At 43.7% G+C, this 18621-nt stretch overlaps 1 protein-coding gene across 7 annotated transcripts in view; it reads left to right on the top strand.

Moving 5' to 3' along the window:
• The window catches only part of LOC307141749 (B-lymphocyte antigen CD20-like), a 29758-nt gene extending 11536 nt beyond the window's left edge, over positions 1-18222 (top strand). For 2 of the 7 annotated variants that reach the window (XM_079842189.1, XM_079842191.1), the window contains exons 2-7: positions 5034-5143; positions 9754-9867; positions 10216-10272; positions 10395-10553; positions 13956-14069; positions 16526-18222. In XM_079842189.1, coding sequence (XP_079698315.1) covers positions 5034-5143; positions 9754-9867; positions 10216-10272; positions 10395-10553; positions 13956-14069; positions 16526-16564 — 593 coding nt within the window. In that variant the 3' untranslated portion in view covers positions 16565-18222. Of the gene's footprint in view, positions 1-2663; positions 2722-5033; positions 5435-9251; positions 9868-10215; positions 10273-10394; positions 10554-13955; positions 14070-16525 lie in introns of those variants that run through there. The other 5 variants (XR_013818387.1, XR_013818388.1, XR_013818389.1 and 2 more) reach the window with 5 other exon arrangements.
• The last annotated feature ends 399 nt before the right edge of the window (positions 18223-18621 follow it).

Below are 18621 nucleotides of genomic sequence, written 5' to 3'. Positions count from 1 at the left end.
CTCTCTCTACGCTTTTTACTGAAAGATGAATAACTTATACATTTACCCCTAACAAAACATTTAGTGGTTTCCCACAATACTTGGGGGTTAGAGGCTGAATCCTTATTAATCTGCAAAAACTCATTCAAAGAATTGCGTAATTCAGCCACAAATGTACAGTCCTTTAACAAGGAAGTATTAAACCTCCAGCGATTGTGTCTGGAGCCCAATGATACAGGAGTTAAAGTAGAAATTATTGGGGAATGATCAGATAATAGAAGTGGCAGAATATCCACTTTACTAATATAAGGAATTAGAGAAGGAGACACAAGTAAATAGTCAATCCTTGAATAGCTCTTGTGACGAGCTGAGAAGAATGTATAGTCCCTGGAACCATCATTTTGTAAACGCCAAACATCACATATGTTAGAGTGTCGCAAAAATGAGTTAAAACAACCAGAAATCCTTGCATCAGCTTTAGAAGCATGAGATCTATCTAGCTGAGGATCTAACACAGAATTAAAGTCGCCCCCTAGCACCACAAGACAGTCCTCCAAACTCACAACTAAACGTAGTAATTCTTGAAAAAATAACGGATCACCCTCGTTGGGTGCATAAACAGACACAAAAGCATATTTAGTATTATTTAGAGAACCAACAACATAGGTAATTCGGCCTTCTTTATCCCCACCAGAACGTATAACAGAAAAATTAGTAGAACGCCTAGACAATATCAACACCCCTTTTGATTTATTGACGGCCGAAGAGGATGAAATAATTTTAAAATATCTATTTTGAAAGCGATGCACGTCAGCTGACTTCAAATGAGACTCTTGTATAAGGGCAAGAGAGACCTTTTTACATCTTAGATAATCTAAGCATTTGGTCCGCTTGACGGGGCTATTTAACCCATTAACGTTCCATGACAATATATGTATAGCCATAATTTAATGAGTAATAGCTATGCAGACCAAACAGAACGAGGCAGGAGGACCAAAAAGTAGTCCCCAGCAAAGATAGTGGGCGGCAATAAGAAAATATGCAATACACATACATGAATGCATATAAATACTACGCATATAAATGCGTGCATAATACAAATTAAACTTACGTGGGCGGACTTGGGCATGAAACAAAAAACACAAACAAGAACAGTAAAAGAACGGGCAGCAAGCAAAGAGTTAAAACACACTCTTCTACCTGCCCTTAACGTAACAGTCTTTGGATACGCGGCCAACTAGCAGTCCGGCTCGTCTGTCGACACCTGACCCGACCCGGTCATTTTCCGGATGCACAAAAAGAAAAATCAATCTTTCTCAGTCATCCATGGGAACTGCCGATTCATGCTCCTCTTCGGATTCTTGTGACACAACAGCCTCTGCTCCCTTCGGGGAAGATTTTGCGATGGGAATGGGATTCATATTGAGGATGAACTTTTCCACCTCCGCCGGTGTCTCAAGCAGTGAAATCTTCCCTCGGTGAGTAACTTTAACTACCGCGGGATAAAGCAAAAAAGACGTAATTCCCGACTGGGTTAGCTTCTTCCTCACCAAATGCCATCGCTCTCCTCTTAGATGCAGTGTGAGTGCTGTAGTCTGGGAAGAAAAGTAGTGGAGATCCATTATGAAGAATTTGTCCAGCGGCACGGGCTCCATTCAGGATCGCAATCCGATCTTGATACCGCAGCATCTTGAAGATAAACGTACGAGGGGTAGATTTCGCGCGCTCGCCGCTGTATATACGATGAGCTCTTTCAACCTCCAGTACTTTGCCAGTAAGAGAGGGGATCCATTTAGGAAGATTACTCTGTATAAAACGCAGAGGGTCATCTCCTTCTGCACCCTCTTTTAGTCCCACTAGACGGACATTGGACTGACGGCTTTTGTCTTCGATTCTCGCCAACTTTTCCTGAAGGGAATCCACTGCTAACTTTACTTCCACGGTGTCTTTCTTTGTGTTGCGAAGAGCTGCCTGCATGTTGTCAAAGTTATTTCTTATCAGTCGAACGTCCTCTTCCAAGACTCCAAGTCTGTCCGCGATTGGGGCAAATTCTTCCCTAAACATTTCCCTGACAAAGCTAAGCTGCATCTTTAACTCGTCAGCAACAATGGCGAGAAAATCCCCCTCAGGAGCACAATTAGGGTCTTTGACTCGTTTTTTCTCCGGGGAAGCCAACGCTAATTGACGTTTTGCCATCTTCAATTGTTGCAACGTTATCAGAGCAGCCAAGACTAACCAAGTGTTGATAATTTTACTGAGAACAGGTAGATTAAGGATACCGAGTCAGGGAGCAGTCGAACTACACAGCCATTGCTACCGGAGGGTCACGTGATCCTTTTTAAAGCTTTTTAACAGTTATGGCACAACCTATGGTCCGATCTCCATAAAGTTTGCATGCTTGTTTAGAGTCATATGTCGCATGTGCTCACCTAACCTAATATCGTGAAGTTTTTGTTATGGATTTATACTCTTTTTGTGGTTTGCCACACCCTTTTTCTTAATGACTCTATTATAGTTATCCAAATGCCAAAGTTCGACATTTTTGTGATAATTATTGACCTAGAGAGTCCAGAGAATTGTGCCAGAGTGGTTTTATTTGAGTTTGAGCCAAAACCCTAGGACTAGTTTGTGAAAGTTGGTTTTTGAAACAATTGCCAATATTTAACGAAAGGTTCGATTCACAGTGTCAGAGGCAAAGTTGCTCAGAATGAGGAGTTCTACCATGCGGCATGAAGTTTGTGGGTGAGTACGAAAAATCGTGTGGTATACAATCCTTTACACGCTTGAAAAGGCGTTCTAGGGCTGTGAGTCAAACAGCCCCGGGAGTTTCATTCCAGTTGGCCTCTGTTAACCTCTGTCCGACAGCTGCTTGAACTTCATTTGTCACCGCCAGCCGTGTTTTTCGAGATATGCAAATGTCCTCAAAGGCAGTCTTGGACAAAGACTTGGACAAAGACACAGCATGCCAATTTTCAAGTCAATCAGACTTAGAGTTGCGTACTTATAGCCATTTTTATATTTTTTCCATGTTATTGTGCCACCAAGTGGCCAGTCGCCTCATGCTTTTTCACACGAACACAGAATAAGCTCTTACATATGCGTGTCAAGTTTGGTGAAAGTGGTGTAGTCTATGTGATATGCAGGTATACACCGTATACCCACTAGGAAAGGTCAAGGTTTTCCGTACACCCACTTAAAAAAAGTTAGGATACGTAACAACATAATTTTGTAACAAAACGTTCACATTTTCATTCGTGGTGTTTTCAACCACTGCCATCTCACTTACCAAACACATGAACTTCATCGCAGAGCTACTATGAGAGTCACTTCACGAACATTTCACCATTTAATTTAATAAAACTTTCGTCATTCATTCGTCACATCATATAGCCTACACACAGAAAAACACAGGTCTACATGACAACCCGTCAAAATAAAAGTTCTGAATAACTTGAAGAAATTCTAACGGACATATATTGCTATTACACAGTAGACTATATTTAAAAAAAATAATAATACAGTTTATTAAAGGTGCAGCATGTAGTATTTATGAGGATCTATTGACAGAAATGCAATATAATAAACACCTTACATAATGAACCGTTATGTTTTTATTACTTTAGAATGAGCCGTTTCTATCTACACACACTGCTGGTCCCTTACAATGAAGTTGCCATTTTGCGCCGCCATGTTTCTACAGTAGCCCTAAAGGGACAAACTTCTCTACAGAGCACTAGCTACTCTCTGCTCTCTCCGACGACTACATCTTTGTCCTGTGTCGGCCACCATAGCTTCTCTATGTGCTTCGAAAGGGAGTGGTGAGCGGTGGGGGGTGCAATTCACAACCTCACCACTAGATGTCGCTAAAATTTACACACTGCACTTTTAAAACACATAGAAACTCAAATGTCTTCATTACAACCCACCAAAATGAAAATGTGCTCTAACTTGAAGAAATTATGAAAGAAATTGCACAGTTAAATGTATTTCTTTAAAATAATAATAATAACATAAAAGCTTTTTTCTATATTTTACTCGGGGCTACTCCTAACTTTAGGAGTTATGTGCGATTTCGTAGCGCCCCCGTCAAATGTGATGTTTAACTAAAGTCATGTTTGCTTATTTGTATGGTTAAATTGGATCATCACAAAACATTGGTTAATAAAGTGAGATTAAATACATAAAGTGTACAGTATTTGTGTTGTTTGGCATATTTAATTATTGAATGTTTGTGTAATATTCTGATTTTGGATGAGATGAGTAAATGCTCACATTAGACTAGAACCATCATGTTCACACACTGCACGATTCCTCTCAACATGGAGACGGAGAGGAGTTAGCCAATCAGGGCCATACTTCAGGTGGTGCCAAACGGACCAAGGGAGACCAACTCATCCAAACCCACCCCCTCACCCTCACCCTAACCCTAACCCACCCCCTAACCCTCGCCCTCACCCTCCTGATTACATCAAATTACTTGTAACGCTGTACCCCAACACTGACTATGATGTTCTAGATCAGGGGTGTCCAAACTCGATCCTGGAGGGCCACTGTCCTGCAGAGTTTGACTCCAACTTGCCTCAACACCTGTCTGGAAGTTTCTAGTATGCCTAATAAGACCTTGATTAGCTTGTACAGGTGTGCTTAATTGGGGTTGGAGCTAAACTCTGCAGGACAGTGGCCCTCCAGGAGCAGGATTGGACACCCCTGTTCTAGGTAGTTACTAGGGCAGGGATGGGCAAACCTGGTCACAAGGCATCAAGCACACACGCACACACACACACTCACACGCTGGACACAAGTTTGATCCCCAGCTGGATCATAACACCTTACAGTGGAATTTGAATTTGTCTCATATTTGGTGAAGTTGACCATATTAAGTTTTTAGATTTAGTCAGTTGAATCTTTCACCCCCTTTTACAGGCTAATGGCATGTTATCATGACCTATACCATTATTTTAAATTTGCCATTTGTTTGGCAAATCTTGAGCTAATGCCTACTATCTTCTCTAGAAAAGGCCTTGAGTAAAGATGTTATTGTAATTGTTGTGCAGTGATGGTGGAGGATCCAGCAGCCACAGGAGTACCAGAGGCGATCAGCATGGAGACCGGCGGCAGTAAACCTGTGCACCGCTTCCTCAGAGGACAACCCAAGTGCATCGGAGTGAGACACACAACACCTTCCTTTCAGATCAACAAAACTAATCAAGATCATTCAGGAACCAACAAATTAACAACTATTTGATTGCATCTCACATATGTTAAAAAAACAAGTCTGCATGCAAAAGTATTTGTCCACTTGTGGAGTGTTATAAGTGAGGAGACTGGAGACAGAGATGCGTCGAGTCGACTTTACTATCCACTTCAAACATACATTACTTTACAGCGAAATGTAAACAACAGTCACACAACGTTAACCCGGAAGTGCTTAACTCAAAACCCCGCTCCCTTAAAGGTACAGTCTCTGGGTGAATGTCTCTCTATTTAACTTGTGGGTCACCACACAGGCCCCCCCAGAATTCACCCATAATAACAGGCCCATACCGAACGGGTACTCAAAATAGAACAAGAACCCTATTCACTAGTGCGAAACAGAACAGCCCAGCTCATAACAGTCCCTAAGAGTCAACGTATAGGGGGGCGGACCAGGCGACCGTACCGGCTGCTCTTAACAGGAAAGTGCCAGGGGAGTGCCAGGGGAGAGGGCAGGGGCCGAGGCTGCTGCTGGAGGTCGCCCTCTCCGTGGGGGCTGGGCCAGCTGAAGCGGTTCGCCAATGTCCACATGAGCAGGCTTGAGACGGTCTATAGCCACCCGCTCAGGCCTGCCCCCCATATCCACAACAAAGTTCTTAGACCCTCCGGCCAGGACACGGAAGGGCCCATCGTAGGGGGGCTGCAGCGGGGTACGATGGCCATCGTGGCGGATAAAAACGTACTTGGCTGACGGTAAATCCTTAGGCATGTAGGACTGGGGGAGGCCATGGTGAGACGTTGGAATGGGAACAAAAGCGTTGGCAATGTTCCTGGACACAGCACGATGGGCGGCAACCGACCAAGGGGCCGTGGCACCTGGAAGAAACTCCCCCGGAACGCGCAGGGGCTGGCCATACACCAGCTCGGCTGATGAGGCTTGAAGATCTTCCTTGGGGGCGGAGCGAAGGCCAAGCATAACCCATGGGAGGCGGTCAACCCAGTTGTTGTCCGTAAGGCTAGCCCTGAGCGCAGCCTTCATGTCCCGATGAAACCGCTCGCAAAGTCCGTTCCTTTGTGGGTTGTAGGCTGTGGTACGGTGGAGCTTCACCCCCAGAACCTCGGCGACCGCCGTCCAAAGCTCTGATGTGAACTGCGGACCCCGGTCCGAAGAGAGGTCGGACGGTGTTCCGAAACGGGCCACCCAAGCCATAATGAATGCCCGGGCTACTTCGGCTGATGTAATGGAGGACAGGGGAACCACTTCTGGCCACCTAGTTGTCCTGTCCACCATAGTGAGGAGGTAAGTATAATCACGGGAGGGGGGCAGTGGGCCCACCAGGTCCACATTCACGTGATCAAAACGTCTCTCTGGCACTTTGAAGGGTGCCAAAGGTGCATTGGTATGACGAGTCACCTTTGCGCGCTGGCACGCCACACAGGCAGCAGCCCAGGCCCTAACGTCCCTCCGCAGGCCTGGCCAGACGAACTTGGCCCCCACCAGCTTGGTAGAGGCATTCACCGCGGGGTGGGAAAGGCCGTGGATGGCGTCAAAAACCTTTCGCCTCCAGCCAGCAGGTACCATGGGGCGTGGTTGGCAAGTGGAGACATCGCAGAGGAGTGTAGCGTTGGCTGTGTCAAACGCCACATCTTTCATGAGCAGCGCCGTGGGGGCCGTCCTGTAGGCTTGTACCTCCGAGTCCGCAGACTGATCCTCAGCCATGGCTGCGTAGTCGAGCCCCAAGTGGACGGATCCAGTGACTGCCCGGGAGAGGCAGTCAGCGACTAAATTATCTTTGCCGGCCACATGCTGAATGTCAGTGGTGTACTCTGAGATGGCAGAGAGCTGGCGCTGCTGTCGACCAGACCATGGCTCCGAAGACTTGGCCATGGCGAACGTCAGCGGCTTGTGGTCAACGAAAGCCGTGAACCGCCGGCCCTCCAACAGGAAACGGAAATGACGGGTAGCGAGGAAAAGACCTAGGAGCTCCCTGTCGAAGGTGCTGTTTTTCCTCTCATTGTCACGGAGCTTCCTGCTGAAAAAGGCCAGCGGCTGCCAGGCTCCTCCTACCCACTGCTCACACACAGCTCCCACGGCATAATCAGAGGCGTTCGTGGTAAGAGCAACTGGGGCGGTCGGAGACGGGTGCGCTAGCAGAGCAGCGTTGGCCAGCGCGGATTTGGCAGCCTCCAGGGCCCCATTCATCTCCGGGGACCAATCCAACACGTCCGCCGGTTTTCCACCCCGCAAGGCGTCGTACAAGGGTCGCATAAGTTGGGCCGCATGGGGGAGGAAACGGTTGTAGAAGTTCACCATGCCCAGAAACTCCTGCAGGGACTTCACGGTGTGTGGGCGTGGAAAACTGGCTACGGCATCCACCTTGGCCGGGAGGGGAACAGCCCCCTGCGGGGTGACGTGGTGGCCGAGGAAGGTGATGGACGACTGGCCAAACTCGCACTTGGCCGGGTTAATGAAGAGACCGTGCTCACTGAATCGGCCGAACAACTGCCGGAGATGCGCCAGGTGGTCGTCTGCGGACGCGCTGGCCACGAGAATGTCGTCCAAATAAACAAAGAGGAAAGGCATGTCCCGCAGCACAGAGTCCATGTCTGCGCTGCCCCCTTGAGGCCAAAAGGCATCCGTAGAAACTCAAAAAGGCCAAAGGGTGTGATGACTGCTGTCTTGGGGACATCCTGCGGGTGGACAGGCACCTGGTGGTAACCGCGAACCAGGTCCACCTTCGAAAAGATGGTGGCGCCGGCTAGGTGGGCGGAGAAATCCTGTATATGCGGCACTGGGTACCGATCGGGGGTGGTGGCATTGTTCAGGCGACGGAAATCACCACAGGGACGCCAACCGCCATCAGCTTTGGTCACCATGTGCAGAGGAGAAGCCCACGGGCTGTTGGAGCGTCGCACGATGCCGAGGTGCTCCATGGTGGTGAACTCCTCCCTGGCGATCGCGAGCTTGCCGGAGTCGAGGCGCCGGGCCCGTGCATAAACCGGGGGGCTCACTGTGGTAATGTAGTGCTCCACGCCATGCTTAGCCACCGCCGATGAGAACGTGGGCGTGGTGATGTCAGGGAACTCAGCCAGTAGGCGTTGATACCGGTCTCCAGTGGCAAGCGTGTTTGACAGACAAAGCGCCCCCGCCCCTCCAAGCGTGCAGGGGTATGAAGCAAAAGAAAGGGCGTCGATCAGGCGACAGTTCGTTACATCCACCAACAGCCTGTAAGCGCAGAGGAAATCCGCCCCCAGGAGAGACGTAGACACAGCGGCCATGACGAAATCCCAGCCAAAACGCCGAAACACACTTCCACATACCTTGTGCCATAAGTACGAATGGGTGTGCCGTTAGCGGCATCCATCGGGGGGCCATGGCCGCCGGCCATGGTGTCCACAGGCTTCGCTGGCAGGATGCTGCGCTGAGCCCCAGAATCAACCAGCAGCCGCTGGCCAGACAAGGCGTCAGTGATAAATAACAGCTTGCAGTCGCGGCCAACGCCCATAGCTGCTAATGAGCGCCGGCCCTGGCTTTTCCCTGGGCTCCAAAACTGCAAGGCTGGCGACATTGCTTGGCCTTGGCCCCAAACCTGGAGTGGTAGAAACACCACCCGTCCTCGCGCTGTCGGCGGGCCGTCACAGCAGCTGCGGTGTCCGGGTCGTCCACCGGGGGTGGAAATGGGGCAGACTGGTGTTGGGGAGGTAACAGCGCATGAACAAACTGCTGCCGGTTGGCGAGGAAAATCCTGTCTGCCTCCACAGCCATCGCCCGGTAGTCTCTGGAGGAAAGGAGGGGGGAACTGGCCAGTGCGGTGCGCATGGGTGCTGGAAGCTGCCGCAGGAAAATGTGGGCGAAGAGGAATGATGGATCCGCCGAACCCAGCACAGCCAGCATCCTCTCCATTAACTCAGATGGCTTGCTATCGCCCAGGCCATTCAGGGAAAGCAGGCGGTCTGCTTTCTCCAGCTCTGACAGCTCAAAGAGGTTCAGCAGGAATGTTTTAAGCGCATTGTACTTGCCGTCAGCCGGAGGAGCCTCTAATAGCGCCATAGCCCTGGCTGTCGTTGAGGCATCCAAAGCCGCTACTACATGGAAATATTTTGTAACGTCCTGTGTTATCCCTCTCAACTGAAACTGAGCCTCGATGTGCTGAAACCACGGCCGTGGATTGTTCTGCCAAAAGTCCAGCAACTTGATGGTGCGCGCGGCCGCATCATTTTCGCCACCGCCGTTGTGTGACATAATTAAACTCGCGTCGGGGTCACCAATGTGGAATGTTATAAGTGAGGAGACTGGAGACAGAGATGCGTCGAGTCGACTTTACTATCCACTTCAAACATACATTACTTTACAGCGAAATGTAAACAACAGTCACACAACGTTAACCCGGAAGTGCTTAACTCAAAACCCCGCTCCCTTAAAGGTACAGTCTCTGGGTGAATGTCTCTCTATTTAACTTGTGGGTCACCTCACACTGCTGTTTCTCTCCCATTACTGGTGAAGATGAGCAACATTATTGAGGAGCATCTCCTGAGAGGCGTCTCATGTGTGTTTGTCTGTTTCCATGTGTCCGGTGTAAGATTGTGCTGGTGATGATGGGCGTATGTCTGGTCATGTTTGGATTTAGCATGATTTCGCAATCAGATGCGTTGACCTCAGATGAAATGTGGAGCCCCTTCTGGCTTGGAACCCTGGTAGGTTCTCTTGTGATTATATTAGCATGTTTTGCCTTGAAATATCTTTAATTACATCAGAGAAAACTTCTAAGCCACAACAAACTACACCTCTACATTTGAAAACCACTGGTCTAGAGATTATATATGAGATTATTCCACTCATAAATGTTCTAATCATTATATTACTTTTACAACTGACCAAAGCAAATCTGCTATATCAAGTACAAAACCACTTTTCTTTTTGTCCTTTGAATTTAGTTGGTTCGTATCATGCCATATTCACTCATTTTAGTCCATTTTGCAATTCAACTGAAATGACATATCATTCAAATGACCATTTCACTCACAACAATGCCTTTCTTGCAGTTCTTTATCTGTGGCCTTTTGTATATACTGTCTGAACGCAACCCCTCCAAAAAGATCGTAAGTGTCTGTTTAGCCTTTGCTTGCATCCTAACTACATAATTTGCTCTATGAATTAATAATTTTGAATGTGTTTGATATTTTGTTTACGCATTGCTGTTTTCTGAACTGATTGCTCACAGATCACAGCCAGCCTTGCTTTGAGTATCATCTCAACCATTGGAGTGATCTCTGCTTGTGGGGATTTCATCCATTCCATCATTTTGATACATGAAAAGACTTGGTTTCATTTCAATGAAAATCAAACAGTGGAGGAGAGACATTATCAAGTACAACGTTATGTGAGGGCTTTTATTGATTTATTTGGTAACACTTTATAATAATGCTCTGTTCTCAATGAATAACAACACAGGAACAAATGAGTAACACCATATTAACACTCTAGTAACTGCTATTTACTAACTAGAAACTCTGATTTAATGAATTAGTAAGTTGTATAGCTCAGTTGAATGAGGTAGTTCACTATTGGCTAATCAGTAACTTGTATTTTTTCATATCTACCAGAGAACTACTATATACAGGTTCATAATTAATGAGAGTAATGCACAATGTATAATTAATTCTAAAGTGAAGACCATGGTACCCTAAGAGTAATTACTCAAGTATTACCAAATCCTTCAGTAGGAATTACTAATTATTTGGAACAGCTTTCTAATGCTGCCCTATGGATGGGTGCTTTATAAGTCTCTATAGCATGACCCATGTTCAAGAACCTGCCAACTAGAGGTGGACTACCTGAGGGGTATCCCTCCTCGTTATCTGTTGCATATTATAGATAGCTCTGGGTTCTGGAGAAATGTCTTTATTTTCAACCCGTTCTCACTCCCAAGGCGTCAAAATCCGAAGCATGGTCAAGTGCCTTCCACGTCACAATGAAGACGCTAAAGGTGCCCCTAGGCGTCACTATATCGACGCACTGGTGCTCCATTCATTTCAGTTGTTTACCTAATGCGTCAGATCAAGACACATTTTATTCTTTGCATTTGTAAAAGCAGACGTGATTTTATTAATGTTTTATTAATATTTAAAGGCTACTTTTATATTTTGGAGCAACTAACCCAACTCCTACCCTAAACCTACCCACTTCTAAACAATGTAAAACACGTAACAGACAAATACAAGTACAGTCACAGGTATTTATTGCAAAAACTGTCCAAAAACAGTATAAAACTATTAACTCATGTTGCATTCCAAGTCTTCTGAAGTCACATGATGTCTTCATGTAAAGAAAAAAGTTGATCTTAATGTTTTAATCACTGAGATGAACACACACACGCACGCACTCATTCATTCATATTTCATTCAAATAATACACACAACTCTTGAGCATGACGATATCGGTCACGAGACATACGAGAGCCAATGACATTTTACAATCAAAGCTGACGTAATGACGCAATCGGTCACGAGACACACGAGAGCCAATGACATTTTACAATCAAAGCTGACGTAATGACGCAATTGGTCACGAGACATACGAGAGCCAATGCAATTTCACTATGAAAACTGACGTAACGAACGGCAATTTTTGAAATGTGTGCATGATCTTCAGCGGATGGAGACGCTTGTCACTTTTGGGGATTTCCTTCACACAAATCAATCGCTTAGCCTCAGAACACTTGGAATATTTGTACTTTTTGAATAAATTGTGCATGCAGTCGTATCTGCCTGTTATATCTGTGTTTTAAATCATATAACACACACATGAGTATGTTTAGGGATAGGATGGGGTTGGGTTACATGTTAAAACGTGTCGAAATAGTGTAAATGTAAATAAAATTATGCTGGCTGGCTGATTAAATTGAGAATCACACTCCAACATCTCATAATGGCAAATCATAACCCAATATATGATCATCATGACGATAACGGTCCCATGCCCAATGCGTCTGTGTATGACGGCAAAAGTTTTTCATTGAAATGAATGAAGCACCAGCGCGTCGATATAGTGACGCCTAGGGGTACCTTTAGCGTCTTCATTGTGACGTGGAAAGCACTTGACCATGCTTCGGATTTTGACACCTTGGGAGTGAGAACGGGTTGTTATTTGAGTCAGTTGAGCTGCCCTCCCTCAGTCTATTGGGGTTTTTAAGTAGGGCATAAACTCTCCTGCTGCCTCCTTGGATTTGGAGTATGGTGGATGAGTAATTGGCAAACAAACAAACTTCTTTTATTTGTCTCCCTTCCTGAATAGTACTTAGGGTGTCCCTAAGAGTTGAAGCAGGGTAAACTTAGAGCTTCCCTCTTCTTCATTTACCTCCCTCCCCAACTACTGTTGGGTTTTGAAGTAGGAAGACATGCCACCTTTGGATGGGTATGAGCTGCTCTCCCCCAGTTACAATGAGGTTTTTAAATAGGCCCTAAGCTCCTTGCAACTCCCTTGGGGTTTAGAACCTGGGTGATGAGGGTTTTTGGGCAAACAGCATTATGTCCTGCTCTTGTTTGCCTCCCTTTCCTAAATAAAGGTAAGGATGTATGCTCTCCCTTGGATGAGTGGCTATCCTGAAGGTTTTAGCCTGTGCAGGAAAATAAGTTACTCACTCTTTGTCTAAGCTGAGGTGCTAATTATTGAGGTTTTTAGCACCTTGCATGCTCCCCTTGGTAGGATGTATTTCCATTAGAGTACTGCCTATTATGATGGGTAGTTCACAAGAGTCCCTTTACTGTTGGGTCTTGAAGAAGGGATGTATGCTCCTCTTTGGATGGGTGTTTTATAGGTCTCTCCAGTATGATCAATGTTCAAGAACTGATGAGTAGAGGTAGATCACCTGGGGCGTCCCTCTGTTATTGTTGCATTCTATAGTTTAGCCAATAACTATAGTGGGTCCACCAGAAGGTCCTTTACTCAAGTGAGGGTATGAGCAGCTCTCCCATAATTACACTAGGATCTTTAAGTAGAGCATAATCTCCCTTGCATTTTCCGTGTAGTTTTGAGTTTGGGTGACAAGAGTATAATATGCCTTCTCTTGTTTGCCCCCTTCCTCAAAAGTGAAGGGTTGTATGCTCCCTCTTGAATGAGTGGTAATACTGAAGATTGTAGTTGGGAATGCTCCCTTCAGTAGTCGGCTCCCTAAGAGCCATAAGAGCTGAGGCTAGGTTGGGTATTTTTCCCTCAGAGCTCTGATATCTGTCCCGCATGGGAGGGAGGATATAGGTATAGGTATAACAGCCGGGACTTTCCTTGCTATGGAGTATAGAAGCTTGGGGATTTTCTCCTAGTATCTGGGGATATTGGCTTAGAGAGAAGCATCACTATATGAGTCACATGGGATGCGTCCATGGGGTTGAAGTGCTTCTGACTCAGATGAGTATCCGTATAGTCAATTTATGCTATGCCCACTTGGTGCATATTCACAGCTTAGTGAAGCAGGCATTTCCTCAGCATTGTGTAGTGGGTATTCATATTCCTAGGATATTGGCTGTTTATTCAGACTAATAAAGCACATATTCTACATCCCTTCATCCCTAAACTTAACAACTTTACTAACTATTAATAAGCAGAAATTCGGTGTTTATTGAGGCAAATGTTGTAGTTTAATAGTAAGTTAATAGTGAGAATTGGGACCACCTAAAGTGTGTTTTGTTTATTGCATTGATGTTAAAACCCCCAAATGAGTGATTATGCCTGTGCAGTTTTAATACATTACTATATGAACAGAAACTCTCTTGTTTCTTTCCCTCAGATGGCCATTGAGAGAATGGAGGGAGTGTTCCTCTGTCACAGCTTGATAGGAGGGATTCTGCTTGTGACCATGACGTTCTTTGCCCGGGCGGCGCTACGATCCAGCAGGACTCAGGTAATCTCACCTGCTCAGCCTCTGTTCAAAGTCCAACGCCAAAGAAGAAAAGCTTCTATATAGAGGGTTCTGTCAGGAGCTTCATATATAGAACCTTTAAGGGGTTCCCATAAAGGGATCACTTTATGGATTTAGTTTTAATTCATTAATTTAGTTTTAATTCACAGCTCGTAAACATACAACCCCAAATCAGAAAAAGTTGGGACAGTATGGAAAACGCAAATAAATTTTTGATTTCTAAATTTACTTTGACTTGTATTTCATTGCAGACAATATGAACACAAAATATTTCATGTTTTGTCTGGTCAACTTCATGTCATTTGAAAAAGAGAAAACAAAAGTTGGGACAGGAGCAATTTAGGGCTAGTATTGAGGTAAAATGGTTAAATAATGGTGTGATTTGAAACAGGTGATGTCAACAGTTGATTGTAATTATGATTTGGTACAAAAGCAGCATCCAAGAAAGGTCTAATCCTTTAGGAGCAAAGATGGGCAGAGGATCGCCAGTTTGCCAACAAATACGTGAGAAAATTATTGAAATGTTTAAAAACAATGTTCCTCAAAGAAAGATAGGAAGAGATTTGGATATTTCACATTCAACAGTGCATAACATAATTAAAATATTCAAGGAATCTGGAGGAATTTCAGTGTGTAAAGGACAAGGGCACAAGCCTAAGCTGAACAACCCTGATCTCCGATCCCTCAGGCGGCACTGCATCAAGAATCGTCATTCATCTATAAGCGATATCACCACATGGGCTCAGGACTACTTTGGCAAACCTTTGTCAAGTACCACAATACGTAGTTACATCCACAAATGCCAGTTAAAACTGTACTGTGCCAAAAGGAAGCCCTATGTTAACAGTGTCCAGAAGCGCCGTCGACTTCTCTGGGCTCGGAGGCATCTGGGATGGACCATCACACAGTGGAAACGTGTACTGTGGTCAGATGAATCAGTATTTCAGGTATTTTTTGGGAGGAATGGACGCTGTGTGCTCCGGACCAAAGAAGAAAAGGATCATCCAGACTGTTACCAGCAACAAGTCCAAAAGCCAGGGTCTGTCATGGTATGGGGTTGTGTCAGTGCCCTTGGCAAAGGTAACTTGCACTTCTGTGAAGGCACCATTAATGCTGAAAAGTACATCGAGATTTTGGAGCATAATATGCTGCCTTCAAGAAGACATCTTTTCCAGGGACGTCCATGCATATTTCAACAAGACAATGCAAAACCACATTCTGCACACATTCTGCAGTCCTGGCTGCGGAGGAAGAGGGTTCGGGTACTTGACTGGCCTGCCTCAGTCCCGACCTGTCTCCAATAGAGAATGTGGACAACGAAGACCCCGTACTGTTGCCCACCTTAAGACTTGTTTGCAGGAAGAATGGGACAAAATTACACCTGAAACACTTCATCACTTGGTGTCTTCAGTCTCTAAACGTCTTTTAAGTGTTGTGAAAAGGAATGGCAACTTTACAAAGTGGTAAATGCTTTACTGTCCCAACTTTTTTTTAAATGTGTTGCAGGTCTGAATGACAGGAAAGGATGCATATTTACAAATGACATGAAGTTGACCAGACAAAACATGAAATATTTTGTGTTCATATTGTCTGCAATGAAATACAAGTCAAAGTAAATTTAGAAATCACTTTATTTTTCTTTTTTTTTTTTTTTTGCGTTTTCCATACTGTCCCAACTTTTTCTGATTTGGGGTTGTACTTTATGGCTAGAAAAAAATGGAAATAACCTGTTAAACTACTTATTTAGAACCTTTTTGGCATAAAGGATTCTTTAAAATTGTGTCAAGAACCCTAGAGTTCTATATAGAACCTTTTTTCTAAAAGTGAAATCTGGGTTGTAGCTCTTTTCTGATTAGGTTGTGTTTTCATCAGGAGATTCTGTACTCTTTCAGAAGATGTGTAATAGCGCCCCCTACCGTAAAACAGTGAAAACATGGATTGCCAAAAATTTGTGGCAGGGAAAGAGTTAATAGTCATGACAAGGGTAACACTTTAACCATGGGTTATTGCATTAATTGACTTATAATGAACAATATATATTTTTACAGCATTTAATAACTAATGTTAATAAAACAACCCTTATTGTAAAGTTAATTCACAAAAACTACATTAAGACGTGAACTATATAGTGTAAAACAAAATGCCTTTCCTTTACATTAATACAATGTAGACTTTATAATTTAATACACAACTCTTTGGAATACTTGAATCATAGCATTCATCAAACAATAGTTCAGCCGGGAAACCTGTGTTTGTGTTCCATCTCTACACACGTAAACTAATGAATTCATTCAACTCGAATCAATATTTCATGTCCATTTAATTATATAATGCATCGTGATCACCTTTTTCTGTATTTTGCCATAATGACCGTCTGGCTGTACGCTTTCCTGACACAAATGACCGAATGTTTTTGGGTGATTTCCTCATCTCTACAGGCTGTTGTTGTCATGAGGAACCTGCCATCAGTGGAGTGAACAAACCCAGATCATCTGAACATCCACCTAATGTACCTGAAGAAGAGCCGGGACATTTCTCTGATAATTTAGTGATGATTTAGTGTTATTGATACCAGTGTTTTGTACTGAGACCTACAATACAATTCCTTGGACTTCATGGCTTGGTTTGTGCTCATGCACTGTTAACTGTGGGACCTTATATAGACAGGTGTGTGCCTTTCCAAATCATGTCCGATCAGCTGAATTTACCACAGGTGGACTCCAGTCGAGCTGTAGAAACATTTGAAGGATGATCAGTGGAAACAGGAGCACCTGAGCTCAATGAGTGTCATGGCTAAGGCTGTGAATACATCTACATGTGATTTCTTTTTCAAACAAACTTCTTTCACGTTGTCATTATGGGGTATTGTTTGTAGAATTTTGGGGAAAATTGGAATAAGGCTGTAACAAAACAAAATGTGGAAATAATGAAATACTGTGGATACTTTCCGGATGCACTGTACCTACAATATCTTGTTTTCCAGCACAAATATCTAAACATTCTTAAATCAAGATACATTTATACAATAAACAAAATGTTTTCCTTTGAGTTTAATTCATTTACGGACCCCATTGGCAGATATTTGTTCTTGTTTTAAGACTCAATTAACTAAATTTTAATAAATTTTTCATTAAAAAATACTTAATATCAGAAGTCACTTTGCTTCTCCAGTAAATGTATCTTGATTTAAGAATGTTTAGATATTTGTGCTGGAAAACAAGACAAGAGGAAGAACATCATTGGCAGTGTGAAAAGCAAAGCAATTGGCTATTTTTCAATTCTTTGGCACATTGACCAAAACACATTGAATCTTAGATATATACTGTGAGGACATTTATCACAATTTCACAATATCAAATTTTTAATGTTGTTAGTATTTTTTCTGTAGAAAGACAAACATAAATAGTGATGAAAGCCAAAATATTAAATGTCACTGTAATCACTGTTTTGTAGGGGGGGGGGGGGGTCAAAATTACAATTTTCACCATTTGGAGCCAATTTACAGGGGTGTAGACATGACTTTAGAAAGATGGCAGCATCATCATTTTATTTTCACACAGAGATTGGCAGGTCTATTAGGAAAATCTGTTGACTTTAACAATCTTTGTTTTAACAATTATATGCCAACGCCGAAAAAAATATTTTAAAGGCCCTTGATGGTTCAATGTCATTTTGACCCCCTTTTACAAAATAGTGGATTACTCAATCAGTAAGTATTCTGTTATCAGTCAGAGATGAGTGTGTCAATATGGCAGTGATATACTGATATAATATAGTACTGGTTATGTTGTTAGTTAACGTCATGTATTGAGTCAAACAGACACAGCAAATATGTTGCTATTACATCTTGTGCTCATAATAATATTCATTATATTCAGGTACTGCTTTCTCTTGAAACATCTAAATCTCAACATTATCATCATATGTATTATCATATATAGTGTCTCTTCACACTTGTGATCGGATCACTCATGACGGATGTTAATACCAGCTGAAGAACTACATTCTGTCCCAGATATCTTTTTACAGCACGAATACTCCTTGTACACATGTATTTTTAAGGTGATTTTTATTTTATAATTTGCTATTTTGTATTCATTCTTTGTACTTGATTAAATAACCAGGCATGATGATATATTCTCAATTTCTGGATTCAAATTATTACAAACACTACAATATCACAATGGGGAAAATTTAGTTCCCACAAAGATCGTTTCCCTAACAATGATCCTGGATGTTATCATGTAACAGAGGGGCAGACAACAGGAACGCAGGTAACGGATGTTTATTGAATAGAAAGCTGATGGCAGGCAATATAGCAGACTTAACTTATAGAGTTCTTGGTATTGCAGGTACTCGAGGACTGGAGGAGAAGATAGCAAGACAAACTGAGGATGGCATGGGTAGGTATATAAAGGAGTCCTTAAAGGATTAGTTCCCTTCTAAATAAACTTTTGCTGATAGTTTCCTCACCCCCATGTCATCCAAGATGTCCATGTCTTTCTTTCTGCAGTCGAAAAGAAATGAAGGTTTT

The sequence above is a fragment of the Gobio gobio genome (assembly GCF_949357685.1).
Source record: "Gobio gobio genome assembly, chromosome: 18".
NCBI classification, from domain to species: Eukaryota; Metazoa; Chordata; class Actinopteri; order Cypriniformes; family Gobionidae; genus Gobio; species Gobio gobio.
The sequence above is the reverse complement of the archived record's forward strand: the minus strand, read 5'-3'. Positions and strand labels throughout refer to the sequence as shown.